Raw genomic sequence first — 14,758 nt, 5'->3', positions numbered from 1 at the left:
ACATTAAGGCTACTTCAGAGGTTTAATCTAGAATAATACTTTTCACACGTGATACCTACAGATAAATGCTGTGCTTACAGACTAGATTGCAGTTCAAGCCTTAGATTTTACAGTAATAAATTATAATTTTAAGTTATTCCTTTGTCGAACAAAAATCTCCGAATTATCTGGTTATAAAACATCGAACACCATTTCACGTTACGATCTTTTGTTTTGCAGTTTCCAATTTTCTCAAGCCAATCACTGAGGAAAACCACAACTGATTCAGTAAACACTACGATTTTTCTTCCGAGAAAGAGAGAGAGAGAAAACGTGAACAAACATTTGCGACGGAATTAGCTCGCACTTTTCTTAATAAAAATCTGCATTTCTTGCTAGTTCAGTCATGGTGATCAACAGCAGTTACAAACGACAGATGAAAACTACATAAGTGGAGTTACAGTGCGACCTCTAACCTATGACCGGATGAAACGGAGGTTTCGGCTGGATAAACGAATAACTGCGAGTAATTTATTAATGCAAAATTTATGGCTTGTACTGTTTTCTAATTTGTAAATATCAAATGTAAAAACAAAAAAACTGTACTTATTTAAGATTATACTCATTTGCAATTTTTTTTTAATTCGATTAGATGTTTCGATCACTCTGTATCATCTTATGATCTAAAACAAAGTAAAACTAAAGATGTACCATCAAATATTTTACAATAGTAGGGAAGAAAAGAACTGTACACAAGTGTAGATTTTACCAAAGTAATTACATCAGCAACCCGTCGTGTACACTCAGAATGACATATGAGAGTACCTTATTTTGCAACTGGGGTCAGTGTTTTAAATCGGTAGATGTTGGACGTAGGGGCTAGGAGGGGGAGGGGAAATGGCATGAGGCTGATTGGAGGAGGGGAATGGAAGCAGAGGTGGAGGGCGGGGACAGTAGTGGGCAAGTCGTGAGCTTAACAAGAGAGATCGTGTTTAAATTACCAACGTACAATTATGTAACGATTGTCGTTAAAACACTAATAAATTGAGAGCGAAGCCAAGGGAGAGGGGTAAGAGGGGGGGAGGGGAGTGAGGGGGGTTAGTAACAGGGAGGTTACGGCTTCAATAAGAGACGGTCCTACACTAAAGTTCCAAAAAGTCAACAATGTAAGAATTTTCTATTAAGATACCAGAATGGATATGTAAAACTGTAAAAGAATGTAAAACAGTAGATTTTAAAACTGGAAATCAAGTAGCCAAAATTGAATAAATATCTGAAGATATTCAATTTGTGAAACTTTAAGTATTAAGCCGGTAGTTCTTACTCTGAAAGTTTGAAAATAAAATCTATTAAAGATTTTTCGTTAAAACATTAAACGTTTAGGCCAAGAACAATGGATGTATAATTTTTTTCTTTTTTACTATTTAAATATTGGTTGCTACATGTTTGGTTTTACTTTATTTCAGATCTTAAAATAATCCACAGGGATCGAAACACGTAATCGAATTAAAAAAGAGTGCAACTGAGACAGAACAATAAACGAGATTAATCTTAAATATCTACTCGTACGCAGATGCTTAAATCTCTCAAGACGATTACGTCGACCATAGTGAAAAAATTGTATCTACGCTGTGTTTAAAACAAATGAAGATGCCTTAATGTGAAACTACACTAGAACACGTGTAACCAAAAAAAAAAAATAAAGACTGGAGCAAGAAAAAGACGTCTACTTTTACAAAACGTGCAATAAAGGACCGCGATGTACGGCTTGTGCCAAACGGCCTACAACAGAGGTCAAATAGGGGAATTCTTCATTAAATAGAAACAATAAAGTTTTTATCTGTTTATGTTTGTCAGGCCGCCGGCGGATCCATTCGGAAGCGGGAACCGCGAGGATCGCACGACGCGCCGGACCGATCCCTTCGACGAGGACCCCTACCTCAACCGCAGGTGAGTCCACTCAACGCCTGTGAGGTCTGTCCAGAACTAAAGGCAGGCGAAAGCTACGTTAATGGCCATTAAAACTGTCACACCAAGAAGGAACGCAGATGATAAACGGGTATTCATTGGACAAATATATTATACTAGAACTGACATGTGATTACCTTTTCACGCAATTTGGGTGCATAGCTCCTGAGAAATCAGTACCCATAATAACTACCTCTGGCCGTAATAACAGCCTTGATACCCCTTGGCATGGAGTCAAACAGATCTTGGATGGCGTGTACAGGTACAGCAGCCCATGCAGCTTCAACACGATACCACAGTTCATCAAGAGTAGTGACTGGCGTATTGTGACGAGCCAGTTGCACGGCCACCATTGACCAGACGTTTTCAGTTGGCGAGAAATCTGGAGAATGTGCTGGCCAGGGCGGCAGTCGAACATTTTCTGTATGCAGAAAGGCACATACAGGAACTGCAACATGCGGTCGTGCATTATCCTGCTGAATTGTAGGATTTTGTAGGGATCGAATGAAGGGTAGAACCACGGGTCGTAACACATCTGAAATGTAACGTACACTGTTCAAAGTGCCGACAATACGAACAAGAGGTGACCGAGACGTGTAATCAATGGCACCCCATACCATCACGCCAGGTGATACGCCAGTATGGCGATGACGAATACACGCTTCCAATGTGCGTTCACCTCGAGGTCGCCAAACACGGATGCGACCTTCATAATGCTGTAAACAGAACCTGGATGCATCCGAAAAAATGACGTTTTGCCATTCGTGCACCCAGGTTCGTCGTCGAGTACACCATCGCAGGCGCTCCTGTCTGTGATGCAGCGTCGAGGGTAACCGCAGCCATGGTCTCCGAGCTGGTAGTCCATGATAGTCCGAGCTGATAGTCCTTTATCAAAGTCGGAAACGTGATGGTACACATTTCTCCGCCTTACACGAGGCATCGCAACAACGTTTCACCAGGTATCGCCGGTCAACTGCTGTTTGTGTAAGAGGAATCGGTCGGGAACTTTCTTCATGTCAGCACGTTGTAGGTGTCGCCACCGGCGCCAACCTTGTGTGAATGCTCTGAAAAGCTAATCATTTCCATATCACAGCATCTTCTTCCTGTCGGTTAAATTTCGCTTCTGTAGCACGTCGTCTTCGTGGTGTAGCAATTTTAATGGCCAGTAGCGTACATCTGAACCGCAAAAGGCAAATGATGATAAAAAAAGAATGGAAGTTGGTTGTTAAAGCTCTTGGGGACAATTATTGAACTATACGAATTAAAACTTCGTCACTTCTGAACTTCTGCGTTAGGACGTTCAAACTGCACGGTTGGCCTTGGGGCATATGGTTTGCCTTATCGACGAGTCCCATTTCCATGTAGATGGGTTCGTCAGTAATCAAAAGTTGTGCATTTGGGGGACTGAGAGTAGTCTCTTGTTCCTCAACGAGTGACTATGAGGTGCGCTGTGTGCAGTCATGGAATAATCCTTGATGGCACGATGACTGCCGAACCGTACGAGAAGGTTTTGGAAGATGATTTCATCCCCATTATCCAGACTGGCGCTGATTTCGACAAGATGTGGCTCATGCAAGACAGAGCTCGACCCCTTCGAATGTTTAATGTCCTGGAGGAGCACTTTGGGAGAAGCTTTTTAGCGCTAGCACTGGAATAGGCTTCAATTGGCTGCCATATTCTCCGGATCTGAACACATGCGACACCCTTTTAGTGTACTATATTGAACACAAGGTGTACAGCAATAACCCCAAAATCTTTGCCGAACTAAAAACAGTAGTCCACCAACATGAGGTGGCAAGTATGAGGTAGCCAAGGAGGTGGAAACGTGGGTTATACTATGCCAATACTGCTTGGCAGCTACAACAGGAAAACACACTTAATTAGAAGGAGTGTAAAATAAGAAACTATTTATTACTTAACTTTGCTGTAGTCCATGAGCAGTTCGTTGACAATGACAGAAGACGCGACTAGACTAAGCGTCTGTAGAATGACATAATTTATAAGTCACAAATCTTGCAGTGACGAATTAATCTCTCGTAATCTTGAATGTCGAATCTCGTGAATTTGAAGACTAACTTGGAAAGGAGCTACAAAGACTTGATGGCAGCAATGGCTGAGCTAAAGACGATGACTAACATCGGCGCTGGCTGACAACTGAGGGCGGCTACGAGCTGTAGACTGGCACAACTGCACTGAACTACACTCTTGCTACACAAGAAGTGGCCTAGCGGCGCCTCGCGGCGAGCATACCTACTGCGACTGGCTGTGTACTCTTTGGCTAGCACAGCCGTTCTTCTGTTCCGTTATCGAGAGAATCGCATCCGGCAGATCGATCTCTCAGGCAGCGGTGTGGTCGTATGACAGACGACATCACAATAACCTATATCCGAATACCTATAGTGACGGTTCCGTATTGAATAAAGTGTGTGCACGCCTTACTTTGTAACTAATTTACGTTTTTTTCCCTATAGTTCAAGAATTGTCACCCTGTATACTTGAAATACTATCCTTTTAGTTACTTCAACCTGGTTTCACGCTCTGAAACGCTATCCCAGTATATCAAAACTTACCCATGTAAATAAACGCAATCTGACTGAAATGATTAAAGTTTCAGAGTGGCCATTACTTTCGCAGAATGCAGCTGAATAAATAAAACAGAGTTGGTGTTCGACCAAAGTTAACCAAACCAAAACTGAAATTAGAATACTTAGTGTATACGTTACATATCTATAAACGATTAAGGCAACGACATTGCATCTTATAGAACCAATGTGTGCAATGAAAATGGTTTTTGCCTCGGTGACCTACATCACCTAATCTGAAGAACACTGTAGTAGCAGAAATTACGAAGTGCGTTCAATAAGTAATGCAACACATTATTTTATTGGCCAAATTCGATTGAAAAATACGAAATTTGCTGTGGGACGTCGAGGATTATTTCGGCTTCAGCCGCTATGCTTCATCAAGTTCCGATAGGTGGTGGCGCTATGCGTAGTGTGCAACACGTACAAAAATTATAGGGGGTAATAAGTTCGTGAAAATACCAACTATACTCAAACACAATACACTGAAGAGCCAAAGAAACTGGTACACCTGCGTAATATCGTGTTGGGCCCCCACAAGCACGCAGAAGTGCCGCAATACGACGTGGCGTGGACTCGACTAATATCTGAATTATTGTTGGAGGAAATTTACACCATGAATCATGCTGGGCTGTCCATGAATACATAAGAGTCCAAGGGGGTGGAGATCTCTTCTAAACAGCACGTTGCAACGCATCTCAGGTAGGCTCAATAATGTTCATGTCTGGGGAGTTTCATGACCAGCGGAAGCGTCCGCAGTCAGAAAAACGTTCCTAGAGCTACTCTGTAGCAATTCTGGAAGCGTGGGGTGTCGCATTGTCCTGCTGGAATTGCCCGTCTGAATGCACAATCTACATGAATGGATGCAGGTGATCAGACTGGATGCTTACGCAGGTGTCACCCGTCAGAGTTGTATCTAGACATATCTGGGGTCCCATATCACTCCAACTGCACACGCCCCACGACGTAACAGAGCCTCCACCACCTTGAACAGTCCCCTGCTGACATACTGGGTCCATGGATTCATGAAGCTGTCTCCATACCCGTACACGTCCATCCGCACGATACAATTTGAATAGAGACTCGTCCGACCAGGCAATATATTTCCAGTCATTAACAGTCCAATACCGGTGTTGACGCGACCAAGTGAGGCGTATAGCTTTTTTTCGTTCGGTCATGAAGGGTACACGAGTGGACTTTGGCTCTGAAAGCCCATACCGATGATATTTCGTTGAATGGTTCGCACGATGACACTTGTTGATGGCGTAGCATTGAAATCTCCAGCAAGTTGCGGAAAGGTTGCACTTCTGTCGCGTAGAACGATTCTCTTCAATCGTCTCTTGCCTCGTTCTTGCAGGATCTTTCTCCAGCCGCAGCGATGTCGGAGATTTCATGTTTTACCGGATTCCTGATTTTCACGGTACACTCGTGAATTCGTCGTACGGGAAAATCCCCACTTCATTGCTACCTCGTAGACGCTGTGTCCCAACGCTCATGCGCCAGCTGTAACACCTACGTTCAAACTCACTTAAATCTTGATAATCTGCCATTGTAGCAGCAGTAACCACACTAACAACTTCGCCGGACACTCGAAGTCTTATATAGGCGTATTCTGCGTGTTTAGATATCACTGTATTTGAATACGCACCCCTATATCAGTTTCTTTGACCAACTACATGTTGGAATAATTGTTTTATCTTCTCATGTATGCTACCAGCATTTTATTATTTTCAGTTCTTGAACTCTAATACAAATGTAATTTAATTTGTCAACATTCTTTTTCTGGTATTTTTTGTTTCAGTATGATAAATTTTATTACGTAATTTTGCACACACTGGTACCATCTAGCATATATACACTCCTGGAAATTGAAATAAGAACACCGTGAATTCATTGTCCCAGGATGGGGAAACTTTATTGACACTTTCCTGGGGTCAGATACATCACATGATCACACTGGCAGAACCACAGGCACATAGACACAGTCAACAGAGCATGCACATTGTCGGCACTAGTACAGTGTATATCCACCTTTCGCAGCAGTGCAGGCTGCTGTTCTCCCATGGAGACGATCGTAGAGATGCTGGATGTAGTCCTGTGGAACGGCTTGCCATGCCATTTACACCTGGCGCCTCAGTTGGACCAGCGTTCGTGCTGGACGTGCAGACCGCGTGAGACGACGCTTCATCCAGTCCCAAACATGCTCAATGGGGGACAGATCCGGAGATCTTGCTGGCCAGGGTAGTTGACTTACAGCTTCTAGAGCACGTTGGGTGGCACGGGATACATGCGGACGTGCATTTTCCTTTTGGAACAGCAAGTTCCCTTGCCGGTCTAGGAATGGTAGAACGATGGGTTCGATGACGGTTTGGATGTACCGCGCACTATTCAGTGTCCCCTCGACGATCACCAGAGGTGTACGGCCAGTGTAGGAGATCGCTCCCCACACCATGATGCCGGGTGTTGGCCCTGTGTGCCTCGGCCGTATGCACTCCTGATTGTGGCGCTCACCTGCACGGCGCCAAACACGCATACGACCATCATTGGCACCAAGGCAGAAGCGACTCTCATCGCTGAAGACGACACTTCTCCATTCGTCCCTCCATTCACGCCTGTCGCGACACCACTGGAGGCGGGCTGCACGATGTTGGGGCGTGAGCGGAAGACGGCCTAACGGTGTGCGGGATCGTAGCCCAGCTTCATGGAGACGGTTGCGAATGGTCCTCGCCGATACCCCAGGAGCAACAGTGTCCCTAATTTGCTGGGAAGTGGCGGTGCTGTCCCCTACGGCACTGCGTAGGATCCTACGGTCTTGGCGTGCATCCGTGCGTCGCTGCGGTCCGGTCCCAGGTCGACGGGCAAGTGCACCTTCCGCCGAGCACTGGCGACAACATCGATGTACTGTGGAGACCTCACGCCCCACGTGTTGAGCAATTAGGCGGTACGTCCACCCGGCCTCCCGCATGCCCACTATACGCCCTCGCTCAAAGTCCGTCAACTGCACATACCGTTCACGTCCACGCTGTCGCTGCATGCTACCAGTGTTAAAGACTGCGATGGAGCTCCGTATGCCACGGCAAACTGGCTGACACTGACGGCGGCGGTGCACAAATGCTGCGCAGCTAGCGACATTCGACGGCCAACACCGCGGTTCCTGGTGTGTCCGCTGTGCCGTGCGTGTGATCATTGCTTGTACAGCCCTCTCGCAGTGTCCGGAGCAAGTATGGTGGGTCTGACACATCGGTGTCAATGTGTTCTTTTTTCCATTTCCAGGAGTGTACTTCTGCCTTCCTCTTAAATACATAATTCCAGAACACAATAGTTTTAATGATACGGTACTTAATTACACACCATATCACAAGTTACACTCCTTAACGATGCTTTATTGTATATCCTGCCGCTCTCTTGTCTTGAATTTTTATACAGCATGTCTCAAACCTTTTGAGTCAATTCTGAATAGGTGACTGCGAGTCCACAACCGATTATATTGAGACAGGGAACCAATGGTCTGAAATGTATATTTATTGTGTTATGGATATTCCCAATGTACACCGTATACCAAATTAGCTAATGGTAACAGTCCAAAGTGGACACCACGAGTCTCAATGCATGCATGATATTGGCGCATTAAGTTCTACAGCACTCTTTCAAAGATTCCTGGTGTCTGTTGTATCAGAAAACAGGCAGCTTGGACCCTAGCAAACTAGTCTTCATCCACTGCTATGGGGGTTCGTGCACCATATCGATGTACACCCCAGAGGCAAAATCCAGAGGTGCGAGATCCGACGATCATGCTGGCCTTGGGACAGGACTCTTCCTTCTGATCCACCGATAAAGGAACGTGTTGTACAGGTGCTCGCTGCCGTTATCATTGAAGTGGGCTTGTACGCCATGGTGCTGAAACCATATCCTTACGCAGACAACAGGGGAACCATCTCCAACAACTGTGGCAGCACGTCTCGCAGGAACACCAGGTAAAATGTAGCAGTCGAATGGGGAAGCAGAAAATAAGGTACTATAAGATGATTTTGGTCAATGGCTGGCCATGCTTTGTCAGAAAAATCGTTGCTGGTGGCCGCTGATGTTGGCAGCATGGGGATTGTCCTCACTCCAGGAATGGCTGTTGTAGCTCTTGAAAACATCTTCACTGGTGAGTGAGGCCTCATCAGTGAACAATACAAACTGTACGAAGTTCGGCAGTACTGCACTGTGGTGGATAATCCTTTGGCAGAAGTGAACGCAGGGCTGAAATTCCGTTGGTTCCAGTGCTTGCACACGCTCTTATTGACATAGATGTAATAGCTGTTCCACCAGTACTCCAGTCTCTCGTAAGTTGGTACCAGCAGAGATAAACTTCTTCCACTTAGGATGACGCCCGTTGGCATAGCGTTTCTGTACATTAGTGATGCTTTACAGGCAATACATCTTGCCGCACTGTACATGAAATGCATGTGTGCCGAATATAATGACGAGTAACGTTCCATCTTTGACATTGCGTCATGCACTATATACAGTAATACACCCCACCATGAACACATCAGAAGCAGTCTGTTGCAATAAACGACTGACACCAGGGATATTGGTGTGCGGCAACACACGTTAACGTTCTGATGCGCTTCATGCAATCGTCATATGACACATGTGCTATGAGATATGTTGTGTACGGTATATCTGTCAGGCGGTCAATGGTGTACGCCGTTTATTATCAGGTTTCTCTTCCAATGTACAACAAATAACCGGAATCTTTGAGAGAGAATGGACAACTGGCTGCGCCGTCGCCATGCATTTTATTTGTTAATTTACATCGTAATTTACTGAGGAGCACATTCCATTATCAGTTAGTTGCCTCCTCACTAATAATTGTTTTATCTTCTCATGCAAGCTCCACGAATTTTATTATTTTCAATTGCTGAACTCTTTTACAACTGTAAGTTAATTTGCCATCATTCCTTTTCTGGTGTTTTTGTTAAACTTTGTTTCAATATGATAAAATTTATTACGTAATTGTGCACACAGTGGTGCCATCTCGTAATATAGCTTTGCCTTCACGTTAAATACAGCATTACGAAACGCAATAGTTTTAATGATTCGGTACTGTGAAATGTTACACTCCGTAACGATGTTTTATTGTACATCCTGCCGCTTTCTTGTCTTTAAATTTTATGCAGGGTATCTCAAACCTCTTGAGTTAGTTTGAAACAGGTGTCTGTGGGCCCGCAACCGATTACATTGAGGTAGGGAACTAATGGTTCGACATGCATATTTATTGTTTGATGGACTTACACAATGTACACCGTATAACAATAGCTAACTAGTAACAGCTGAAGGTAACTGGCAATGGTCTCATTGAGCAACTACTAAAACCTACGTTGTTGTTAACTGGTGTACAGTGTATGTCCATAACCCGGAACTGAACCCCATTCGAACAAGCCTCGGAAAGCCCAACGGTACCTGCCGACAGCCGTGTCATCCTCAACCGACAGACGTCTCTCTGTACACGGATTTCAAGGGGCATCTGGTCAGCACACCCCTCGCCCGGCCGTTGCCAGTTTTCGTGACCGGACAGCTACATCTCAGTCAAGTAGCTCCTCAATTGGCCTCACTGAGTGCAGCCCACTTGCCAACACCACTCCCAGACCCGACGGTTATCCATCCAAGGGTTTGCCAATCCCGACACTGCTCAACTTGGGCGAGCTCACGGGAACTGGTGCCACCGCCGTGGCAAGGCCATCGGCTCTATGTCCATAACACAATAATTATGCATTTCCAACCATTACTGTCCTATCTCAATACAACTGTCCGCAGCTCGTGGTCTCGCGGTCGCTTTCTCGCTTCCCGAGTATGGGGTCCCGGGTTCAATCCCTGGTGGGGTCAAGGATTTTTACGTGCCTCAAGATGATTGGGTGTTTTGTTGTCCTCATCATTGCATCATCATTCATGAATGTGGCGAGTTTGGACTCAGAAAAGGTTGGGAATTTTTACGGGCGCTGATAACCGAGCAGTTGAGAGCCCCACAAACCAAACCTCATCATCATCATCAATACAACTGGTTCTAGACCTTGTCACTTGTTTCGATTTGGCACAAACGGGTTAAGACAACCTATATTGTACATGTTCTTAAGTAGATAGGACTCCTTATGAATACCACTATTTTTTTAGGATTGATGATCATTCCTAAACAATGGAAACCTATCATTTCATTTTCTAAACTCTCGATGTAGACAAATAAAGGTTACACTGAAAATGAAGATGGCATTTCCACATTATTGACCATGTCAGCCCATATAAAAATATATCGACGAGGGTTGTAGATTTAGGATTCTCCATTATTTGTGGCGGCTTGCGTTATTGACAACTGCAAATATCTGCTGCCAAGAACTCTTCCGGGTTGTATGGCCGTGGTTCTTGGAACCCTTCTATCCCTGACGTTTCGTCCAAAGCTACGTTGGACATCTTCGGAGGTGCTCCTGGTTGTGACTGACGAGTACGACGTCGAAGAACGGACTAAATACCGTGGAAAGTGGGCGTGGTCTGGAATTCACGTTATAACGGAGATAAACCTTGTCAAGGGTGAAATATAACTATCGATCATAGTATGCCAGAGATAAAAACTTCTCATCGAGTCTGTAGGGCCACTGTCCATATATCGCTGAGTTTCATGGCTTCTTCTTTTCTGTTAAAATTATCCCCAGAAGTGTGAATACACGCTTGAAGGAACATAAAAGTCTCTGCCGACTAGGGAAAACAGAGAAGTCATCCGTGGCGGAACATGCTCTTCAGTCGGGTGATCACGTAGTGAAATTTTCGGAAACTGAAGTTTTATGTACTATGACGAACTATTATCCACAGCTATATAGAGAAGCCATCGAAATATACAAACACGGGGATAATTTTAACAGAAAAGAAGAAGCATGGACAGTGGCGCTACAGAATCGATGAGAAGTTTTTATCTTTGGCGTACTATGGTCGATAGTTATATTTTAGCCTTGACAAGGTTTATCTCTGCTATCACGTGAAATCCAGACCACGCCCACTTTCCACGGTATTTAGGACGTTCTTCGACGACCGAGTCGTCAATCGTCAAGACTCAGCACAACCAGGAGCACCTCCGAAGACGTCCAACGTAGCTTCAGACGAAACGTCAAGGATAGGAGCGTTGTACGGACCACGGCCATACAACCCGGAAGAATTCTCGGCAGCTGGAACATCCGGTCGTGAAAGCCTTCACTGCAGGAACTGCAAGTGTTTCTGGACGTGACGTGAAGCGGTGTTGGGTGTGCGCCCGCAGGACGACGGCCGCCACGCCCCTGTCTTCGCGCCGGCCGGCCACCGCCGCCCCGCTGCCGTTCCACAACGTGTGGGAGGAGGGGGAGGAGGGCTCGCGGCAGCCCGCCGGCGAGGCGACGACGCGCCGCCCGGGGCCGGGCCAGAGGCCGCCCGACGCCGAGTGGATCACGCCGGACGTGGGCACCGCGGCGCGGCCCAGGCCGACCGCCCCCACCACCACGGAGGGCCGGCGCACCACGCGACAACCCCAGCACGATGACGGTTCATATCATTACACTCCTAACATACACTGCTCTAAACAGCAAGGTCAACATGACTTTGGGTGTCTGCCATAGTGGCCGAGCGGTTCTAGGCGCTACAGTCTGGAACCGCGCGACCGCTACAGTTCGAATGCTGCCTCGGGCATGGATGTGTGTGATGTCCTTAGTGTAGTTAGGTTTAAGTAGTTCTAAGTCTAGGGGACTGATGACCTCGGAAGTTAAGTCCCTTAGTGCTCAGAGTCATTTGAACCATTTTTGTCTGCCATACTCCATTTGCGCAGTACACTGAGGGATCCTCCTAATCTCCTGTCGGACCTCCTTTTGCCCGGAGTAGTGCAGAAACTCGACATGGCATGGCGTCAAGAAGTCGTTGGAAGTCCCCCGCAGAAACACTGAGCCACACTGCCTCTATAGCCGACCACGACTGCGAAACGCTCGTGCCTCATAAATGCTCGATGGGATCCATGTAAGGACAACTGGATGGTCAAATCATTCACTCGAATTGCCTAGAATGTTCTTCGGATCAGCCGCGAACAACTGTGTCCCTGTGACATGGCTCTGTAAGGTGAAGTCCATCTATGGCTGCAAATGGTCTCAAAGTGGCCAGATATAACCACTCCCACTCGACCAGTTCTGTCGGACCGGAGTACCCAGCCCATTACATGTAAACGCAGCCTACACTATTATGGAGCCACCACCAGGTTGTACAGTACCTTGATGACGGCCTAGGTCCATGGCTTCGTGTGCTCTGCGCCACACTCGAACCCTACTGTCAACTCTTTGATATGGTCCTAGTCAAGTGTGGATTTATCGTTAAGTAGGAGTGGCAGTTGGAATGGGAGGGCTAGGCGAACTTCCAGGGGATAGAGCAGTACAGGCTCCGACAGAGACAGCGAGTGCCGCGCCTCTAGGCAACTTCAAATGGCTCTGAGCACTATGGGACTTGACAGCTATGCTCATCAGTCCCCTAGAACTTAGAACTACTTAAACCTAACTAACCTAAGGACAGCACACAATACCCAGTCATCACGAGGCAGAATAGGCAACTCTCTCAACTCAAATATGCGCCCAAGGTACAGGCTACAGGATCACGGTTGGGTGCGGAACATTGGAAACCAATGTCGGCCCTGCAATTATCGTAAATACAGATGTTTCTTGTCTTCCAAAACGTTAAGTCGGAAGAATCTATATAAAAGGATATAGTACCAAAATTATGATCACTACGCAATGAAACCAACAACCAGGGAACAATTCTCAATAATGATAGGTTAATTCACAGACCTGTTGCGTCCAAACATATATGTATAAAAGATTTAAACAGTACAAATGTACGTAAAACTATAAAAATGTAATCAACCAAGCAACATACTACAGATGATGGCCGTACGCTACCAGGTAAACCTGCTGCAGGTAAGACTATTAAATGACCAGAATTATTTTACCTTTTAAATGTTAACAGACATAGATAAAGGACTACAACAAGATAATCATCGAAGCCACAAGTACCAGGTGTTACTGACAACAGTAACACTTAGACGCCAGACCTGCTGAGACCCAGCATATACATACATTACAAATAAGGACGTTTAAACAGCAATATATACATATACAGGATGTTACAAAAAGGTACGACCAAACTTTCAGGAAATATTCCTCACACACAAATAAAGAAAAGATGTTATGTGGTCATGTGTCCGGAAATGCTGAATTTCCATGTTAAAGCTCATTTTAGTTTCGTCAGTATGTACTGTACTTCCTCGATTCACCGCCAGTTGGCCCAATTGAAGGAAGATAATGTTGACTTCGGTGCATGTGTTGACATGCCGACTCATTGCTCTACACTACTAGCATCAAGTACATCAGTACGTAGCATCAACAGGTTAGTGTTCATCACGAACGTGGTTTTGCAGTCAGTGCAATGTTTACAAATTCGGAGTTGGCAGACGCCCATTTCATGTATGGATTAGCAAGGGGCAATAGCCGTGGCGCGGTACGTTTGTATCGAGACAGATTTCCAGAACGAAGGTGTCCCGACAGGAAGACGTTCGAAGCAATTGATCGGCGTCTTAGGGAGCACGGAACATTCCAGCCTATGACTCGCGACTGGGAAAGACCTAGAACGACGACGAGGATACCTGCAATGGACGAGGCAATTCTTCGTGCAGTTGACGATAACCCTAATGTCAGCGTTAGAGAAGTTTCTGCTGTACAAGGTAACGTTGACCACGTCACTGTATGGAGAGCGCTACGGGAGAACCAGTTGTTTCCATACTATGTACAGCATGTGCAGGTACCATCAGCAGCTGATTGGCCTCCACGGGTACACTTCTGCGAATGGTTCATCCAACAATGTGTCAATCCTCATTTCAGTGCAAATGTTCTCTTTACGGATGAGGCTTCATTCCAACGTGATCAAATTGTAAATTTTCACAATCAACATGTGTGGGCTGACGAGAATCCGCACGCAATTGTGCAATCACGTCATCAACACAGATTTTCTGTGAACGTTTGGGTAGGCATTGTTGGTGATGTCTTGATTGGGCCCCATGTTCTTCCACCTACGCTCAATGGAGCACGTTATCATGATTTCATACGGGATACTCTACCTGTGATGCTAGAACATGTGCCTTTACAAGTGCGACACAACATGTGGTTCATGCACGATGGAGTTCCTGCACATTT

General features: G+C 45.7%; 1 protein-coding gene across 2 annotated transcripts in view; it reads left to right on the top strand.

Moving 5' to 3' along the window:
* LOC126284636 (serine protease filzig-like) overlaps window positions 1–14,758 on the top strand; it is a 290,556-nt gene that overhangs the window by 218,539 nt on the left and 57,259 nt on the right. For both annotated transcript variants that reach the window (XM_049983711.1, XM_049983712.1), the window contains exons 6-7: window positions 1,837–1,929; window positions 11,818–12,077. In XM_049983711.1, the coding sequence (XP_049839668.1) occupies window positions 1,837–1,929; window positions 11,818–12,077 (353 nt within the window). The remainder of the gene's footprint in view (window positions 1–1,836; window positions 1,930–11,817; window positions 12,078–14,758) is intronic.

Source organism: Schistocerca gregaria, chromosome 8, assembly GCF_023897955.1.
Source record: "Schistocerca gregaria isolate iqSchGreg1 chromosome 8, iqSchGreg1.2, whole genome shotgun sequence".
NCBI classification, from domain to species: domain Eukaryota; kingdom Metazoa; phylum Arthropoda; class Insecta; order Orthoptera; family Acrididae; genus Schistocerca; species Schistocerca gregaria.
Note: the sequence above shows the minus strand (reverse complement) of the source record. Positions and strands in the feature narration are given on the sequence as shown.